Genomic DNA, 7,366 nt, shown 5'->3' with positions numbered 1-7,366 from the left:
CGCATAAACCTAGACAAGACACGTTCTCGTCGAGCTTCCAGGTCATTGGTTGGGAACGCGACTGCCACTAGTTGTTGTAGGCGAGAAAGATACTGATCCAGGGATTCTCCCTCTTGCTGCCGACTCTCCTCGAACTCACTTATGTACGCAGCGCGAGCTTTAGTCCTGCCGTATCTGCCGTGGAGTGCCTCCAGCATCTCCTTATCATCTTCCAAAAGTTTTTTGTTCTCCTCCTGAGACAGCCACACCAATGGTTCGCCCCTTAGCTGGGCCAGGACTTTTCGTGCGCGAAAAACCTTGTTGTCCGACCACAGCTTAGCTTCCGCATTTGTGTCCTTCAGCAATTCATTCAGCTCCCTTGCATTGGTATATGCACACTGAAAAACTAGCCAGCTTTCCAATGACGTTCCACCATCACCGAACACCACCTTCAGCTTCTCGGCCATCTCCTAGTCCAACCACTTAAGACTGGTCCGAACCCGCTGCCACCAGTGATACGTCGGCAGTACGTACATTTAATCAGAAGTAGGTGATGAACTGAACAGGCAGTGAACCCAAAGTAAACCGGCTTATAACTACAATTGATGGTGTGAGAGTGTGCAAGTGATAATGGTGTGAAGCATGCCAGAGTTATAACGCAAGTAACATCAATGCAAACTGTAGCTGATAGTGCTGCCACCTCACAGTGGCATACATGTGCATGCAGTCATACACAACTGCTAATAAATGATCAGTAACACGCCAACAGTGCCAGCATGAAGGCGACACTATTATATCTATCACTAGCACCAATCAAGTCCTACATTCACACCAAACTCAGTCACTGTCACTTGACACCATATTATCAGAACAGCGACCAATTGCTCCCTGACCATCTCATCCGCGACCGTCTGCAGTGTGGGCTGAGAGCCACTCGAAACGGAGTGCGACATCCACCTGTCGAACAAATCGAACAGACGGTCACATACCTCTGTGTAGTTACCGCAGGAGGGGGACACAGCAGTGGATTGAAATCTCTGACGGTACTCTTCTGCGTCGAGACGAAAACGGGCCAGGACAGCTGCTTTGATGTCGGCGAACGTCTGGGACGTGCATAGTGAGGGCACGTGCGTACGGGATACGTGCACAGTGCAGACTACTGTACTACTACAACAATCTGTAGCTCCAACACATCCGCTACGAGGCACAAACCAACAACCTTCCAGCTTGGAAAGCTCATGTTAGGAAAACTACAAAGAAGGGAAGGAAAGCGCAACGAAGATGAGCACGAGCTATATCCCGCGGACACAAAGAATACCAAGTTAGTTTCGTTTTGCTTCCATGCAGTGTGATTCCGTCCTCATAGCAAACATATACACACATACTATATACGGTTCTAGCCAGAGACATTCCACCTCTTGGATTTGATGTCACCGGGCACTCCACGGCCCTAGCACCACACGCACGCACGCACGCACGCACACACACACACACACACACACACTATCATGTGCACTAAAGCACTGCTCTATTCAGGAGGTGAATTTCACTGGCCATTACTGTACACACAAACACATACTCAAGTAAACACACCAGTGCTTTCCTTGTACATATGCATTACTCCTCTTGGGTCCCAGCTTCAGGTAGTTTATCACCAAACACCTTCCTTCACCTTGCTTCAGAAGAATATTAGCATACAGTTTCACATCGATTATCCGCACATCGACTATCCGACCATTCGATTATCCGTAACAGTTTTTTTGGGCGCACTTGCCGTAGAGTACGCACTGTGCATGTAGTGAGCCATTCAAAAAATACGAAAATTTTGAAAAGTAAAAAGTAAAAAGGTCGTGCGGCTAGTAATAACCACTGAAAGTGTGTAAGTGACAGTTTTTTCTTATCCAGAACATTTGCCTTATCTGAACACCGCCTGACAGTTGTCTGCCCAGAGGTGGTCGGATAATCGATGTTCAACTGTATCTGCCAACCATCCCGATTTGGCCGGGACCGTCCCAATATCGAGCTACATTTGTATACATTTTCATATCTAGGTATGTCATTGTCCCGATCTCTGCTAGGCAGGTACTGTATAGCATGAAATATTCGGACGGAAATATTTTCGAACAAAGCCGAATTTCGACCTTTCGTACGAATTCTATTTTCGTACAGCTCGCTAGCGCTGCATGCTAAATGCACGTGTTTGCAAGCAGTACCCAATGTTTAGTGTCCATAATTTCACGTGAACCACTTTTAGTACGGAATTAATTTTAGTTCAAAGAGGCCGTGTACGAAATCGTACGAAAATAAATTCCGTCCGAAAATTTCCTGCTATACAGTATGTATTATGCATCGGTAGTAAATATTCAAACACTTACCTCATCTTTCACTTCTATGTTGGCACCCTTCTCAAGCAACAATCGCACGATATCGATTCGACAATCATTACGGCAAGCAAAGTGAAGAGGTGTTCTTCCATTCTGTAAAAGAAGGGCAGATCCCGTGCTTGATGGAATAGTATAGGATCCGCATCTGAATGATATTCATTTCAAACATGTGCATTGGTTAACTACTTCAAATGTCTGTTCAGCAAATGGATGGGAGCTCATCAATCATTCATGCACTCAACAACAACATGATCAACCGATGTGTTAATAGAAAATACAGTAACATATGAAGCAGCAATACAAGGCTTATGAATCTATGTACAGTTCACGCAAGATTCGGAATGTGCAAACAGTACAGGGCATATGGTATACATGCATGTTTGCTAGCACGGATGTGTGTGTATATGTGCCGGTTTTATCATGTTATGGAATGTGTTTGCTTGCACATACGGTCGGAAGACAATACAATGTCCTACTATGAGTTGTAGGGATTGGGGACGATCGATCCCTAACTAAAAAATGTACTGGCAATCTTCTGTCCCCTTCTACGCCTTTCTCCACTCCAGTCTCAATTACATATATTGTACTAATAAACCCTGAATACAGTATACAGTAAAACTTGTCACAAACTGCGGCTGCGGCTGCGGCGAACTGCGGCTGCGGCGAACTGCGGCGGATGCCACTGGCCTCTTACCTTGCCACACAACTATTACAGATCACAGAATATGTGTGCACATTCTGGTCACTATACAGATTAGAAATGATTCTTGGAACACATGAAATGGTGCAGAACACGAGAAAAGGGTGCTTTATTGGGTCAAATTTTTAGGTTTTGCGTCCGTCATCATTCTCTTGTGTGGTAGCTAGTCCTTGGTGGCCTCAAAAGCCGTCTGTTGAGCGTGGTCCCAGGTCAAGCTTTGCCTTTTGACAGGAGCTCTCTGAGCGGTTGGCTGATAGAGGCAAGATGCTGATTAGCGAGACCAAGGAAACGACGCACGTCTGAGGCCAACTACGGGGTTCTGAAGACCCGGATAGCTTCAGTCTTGCCGTCATCAGGTCTGATGCCGTCGGGAGTGAGGTGTACCCCGAAAAACGTGAGATCCGGGCTGAGCATTGGTATTTGGCGGGGTTCAGCGTGACACCCGCTAGGACCAGGCGCGCGAGAACGGCATGTAAGCGGTGATCGTGTTTTTCCTCCTGAGTGCGGCCGTGTACCAGAATGTTGTCCATTTGACAAACGACACCCTCCAAACCCTGTAGGATGGCGGACATCCGCTGCTGAAAGATTTCCGGTGCTAACGATACGCCGAATAGAAGCTTGGTGTAACAAAATCGACCCTGAGGTGTGGTAAAGGTAGTCCGAAGCCGGGACGCCTCGTTGAGTGGTATTTGCCAGAATCCACTGATAGCATCGAGCTTGGTGAAGACTGTGGAATCGCCGATCTGACCGAGTGTCTCGTCGACTGTAGGGAGCTGGTGATGCGAACGACGTACAGCATCGTTGAGCGGTTTCAGGTCTCCGCATATGCGGACCGCACCTGTAGCACCAGTCTGTTGGCTGGAGGACACGCTGGATGACGCCCAAGTCCTCCATGCGTTGCAGCTCAGCTTCTACCTGTGGGCGAATTGGCAGCGCCACGTTGCGGGCTGTGTAGAGGCAGAACGGCTTGACACCGTCGGTGAGAGGAATCGAGTAGGGCTCCTTGAAGAAAAAAACGGGCGGAAAATCGGCGAGCACGGCTTCCGGTATCCGGTCAGCTGCACAGGGTGCTACTGGAACAGGTTCAGAGCCGGGAGGGATAACTGTCGCGCTCTGCATGGAGTTTGGCCCGTCGTTTTGCACATCGGAAGACAGCTTTGCGTCTGGAGGAACGCCGTCATTAGAGAAGAGGGGCTTGATAAGACCCAGCAAAAGTGAGTCGCTGCAGCTAAGCAATGCGTGACGGAGCCCTTGTACGACGCACACAGTGATAACGGCGCTGGCACCTGATGGCGGGTACGTCACAGACGCTGTGAACAGGCCAACGGTGTGGAGCGGTGTGTTGGCGGCGCTGATCAGCCGTTTGGTGCACGGCTTGAGCACTGGAGGATTCTGGAGCTGGTGGTACAGGGCGTCTGAGATAACGGAGACATCTGCTCCCGTATCAATCTTGCAGTCGACTCAGGTGCCCTGTAGCCGCACTCCGACTCTCCACGACCGTTGGCTGGACTTGACGTCGCCCATGAACAGAGCTTCTGTGTTGAGAAGCGCTCCGTCATCTGTGTAAGTGTCGGACACCTCGGTTGCAGACACGGACTGCTGGTTACGGCGAGACCGGCACACTCGCTCGTAGTGGCCACGTTTTCCGCATTGACGGCACTCTTTGTCGTTGGCAGGGCAGGAGCTCCGCGCATGAGGTGTGCCGCCACAAAATCCACACTCCTTGGTGCCTGCGCCGCGACCGGCAAACTGAGGTGGTCGATCCCCTGACATCGTCCCGCCACGTATTGGCCAGCCGACACCTGTGACAGAGCCTTAAACTCTTTTTCTCCCGCCTGGGTAACCGTACGCGCGCGCGGACGAAAGAGTCGGCCAGCTTTGCTGTCTGGTGGGTGTCCAGCTTAGGCTGCACCCTGGCTGAGTGTCTGGGGACAGAACTGATACGTCGGCAGTACGTAAATTTCATCAGAAGTAGGTGATCAACTGAACAGGCAGTGAACCCAAAGTAAACCGGCTTATAACTACAATTGATGGTGTGAGAGTGTGCAAGTGATAATGGTGTGAAGCATGCCAGAGTTATAACGCAAGTAACATCAATGCAAACTGTAGCTGATAGTGCTGCTGCCACCTCACAGTTGCATACATGTGCATGCAGTCATACACAACTGCTAATAAATGATCAGTAACACACCAGCAGTGCCAGCATGAAGGCGACACTATTATATCTATCACTAGCACCAATCAAGTCCTACATTCACACCAAACTCAGTCACTGTCACTTGACACCATATCACTCTCCCCCTCCGATTTGTATGATGCCCAAGAAGGATCAACCTGCAGGTGGCGCGTCTTCCGGCGGAGCCTGCCACTTCTCCTCACTATTGGCTCAGCGGTCGGTAGCTCTCTGTGCTCATCATTGGACGACTCTTGAGTCAGCTTACCAGCTTAATGAGCGAGCAGCTGGACTGGCGCTCGTTCAAGCTCCTCAAAGTGCCGCTGTAAAATTCTGCCGCCACGCACTGGTTTCACCCAGTGTGTGTTATTCGATCTCCTGATCACCATGTAGGGCTCTGACTTGTACAGTGCCAGTTTCGTGCCAAGCCCTCTCCGTTGCGATGGTACCAGTCTCAGTCGAACCCTATCGCCCACTGAAAACTGGGCACCCGGCGTTGGTTGACGTCGGCTCGCAGTCTTCTGCTGGCGTTCCTTGACCCGCTTCTTCACCAATCTGAAGACTGTATCCATCTCCTGGACTTGGGATCGTCGAGTATCCTGTACCTCATCTGGGTCAGCCGGTATCATGAGTTCTTCAGGACGATTGGGCTGCCGCTGATACATGAGGTAGTATGGTGATACACCTGTGGTGGCGTTTGCAGCTGTGTTGTGGGCATACTGTACTGCCGCCAATGCCCTCGGCCAATCAACTGGCTTACGACCACAGACACACCGCACGTGGTCTATCAGCTGATTTTGCCGTTCTACCTGGGCATTCGATTTGGCATGCCCTGGACTGCTGAGTGCCTGCCGCACCCCAAGTTGGCGGCATACAGTCTCAAACACAGCCGCAGTGAAGTGAGGTCCCCTGTCACTCTGCACCACCTTCGGGATATCGACACTGCACACCCAGCGGTCGCACAATACCCGAGCTGCAGTCGTTGCTGAGCAATCTTTAATCGGCACCAAGACGGCATAGCGTGACAAAACGTCCTGCATTGCGAGCACATAGCAGTATCCATCTGAGACTCTTGGAATGGACCAATGAAGTCTATCTGCACCCGCTCACCAACGGTCTCCGGAATGCTAGGCTGTTGGGGAGGAGGAATCTCCGGTCTCCTGACCCGCTTGTGCAGCTGGCACATTTCACAACCTCTGACGTACTTTCCTACGTCCTCGGCAATAGTCGGCCACCACATCACATCTCAGATCAGTGTCCACGTTCTGTTACGTCCCATGTGTCCATTAAGGGGTGATTCATGAACCGCCGCCAAGCATGGCCGCCGCATCTTCTGGGGAATGACTACCACCTTCATTTGTTTCCGCCCCAGAGGCAGTGCCTCCGTAGACCGGCCCTTGAACTCAATGTAGCGAAGGATTCCATCTTGGCCCACTGTCAGCCTGTCCCTTCTCTTGTATATATCCTTGGCCTCTTGGCTCGTATCCAGGCATAGCGGTTAAGCCGTCATGATTGCCTCACGGACTGGGCCAACTGACGAACAGGTGCATTGTCCAGCCACAACCTCTGGGCCTGAAAACATAGGCGATAGGTGAATCATCCCATCTCCTTTCTCTTCTTGAATAGAAACTGCCAATACTTGCAAAGTCGCCGCCAAATCACCATGTTCGATGCGAGACAGGTAGTCCGCCATGCTCAATGCTGGTGACTTGCCTGGTCTGTGCACAATGGTGAACTTGAACTGCTGCAAGAACTCCAGCCATCTTGATCTTCGCCTGTAAACATCGTCCATCTCCATGGAACGAAGCCATTTGAGTGCAGTGTGATCTGTGACCAACTCAAATTCACGGCTTGACAGGTAGATCCGAAAACTCCTCACCGCCAGCACGACAGCCAGAAGCTCACGGTCCGTTGTGCCATAGTTCCTGTCTGCCGCCGACAGAGTGTGGTGGTGAAATGCCACTGGCTGCAGCCCGTCGTCCTTGCTCCTCTGTCCTAGCTTCGCCCCAATACCGACGGCCGATGCATCCGTCACAAGCACAAACCGACGACGGAAATCAGGCAAATGCATTACCGGTGGGGAGGCAACCTGTTGCTTTAGCTGCTGGAATGCTTTCTCGGCCTCCGCAT

General features: G+C 50.8%; 1 protein-coding gene across 2 annotated transcripts in view; it reads right to left on the bottom strand.

Moving 5' to 3' along the window:
• Positions 1-1,870: 1,870 nt before the first annotated feature.
• LOC135819734 (uncharacterized) overlaps positions 1,871-7,366 on the bottom strand; it is a 136,237-nt gene continuing 130,741 nt past the window's right edge. The window contains exon 7 of one of the 2 annotated variants that reach the window (XM_065333002.1): positions 1,871-2,456. In XM_065333002.1, coding sequence (XP_065189074.1) covers positions 2,343-2,456 — 114 coding nt within the window. In that variant the 3' untranslated portion in view covers positions 1,871-2,342. The remainder of the gene's footprint in view (positions 2,457-7,366) is intronic. The other variant, XM_065332993.1, reaches the window with a different exon arrangement.

Source organism: Sycon ciliatum, chromosome 1 (genome assembly GCF_964019385.1).
Source record: "Sycon ciliatum chromosome 1, ocSycCili1.1, whole genome shotgun sequence".
NCBI lineage: Eukaryota > Metazoa > Porifera > Calcarea > Leucosolenida > Sycettidae > Sycon > Sycon ciliatum.
This window is presented reverse-complemented; position numbering and strand designations above follow the sequence as displayed.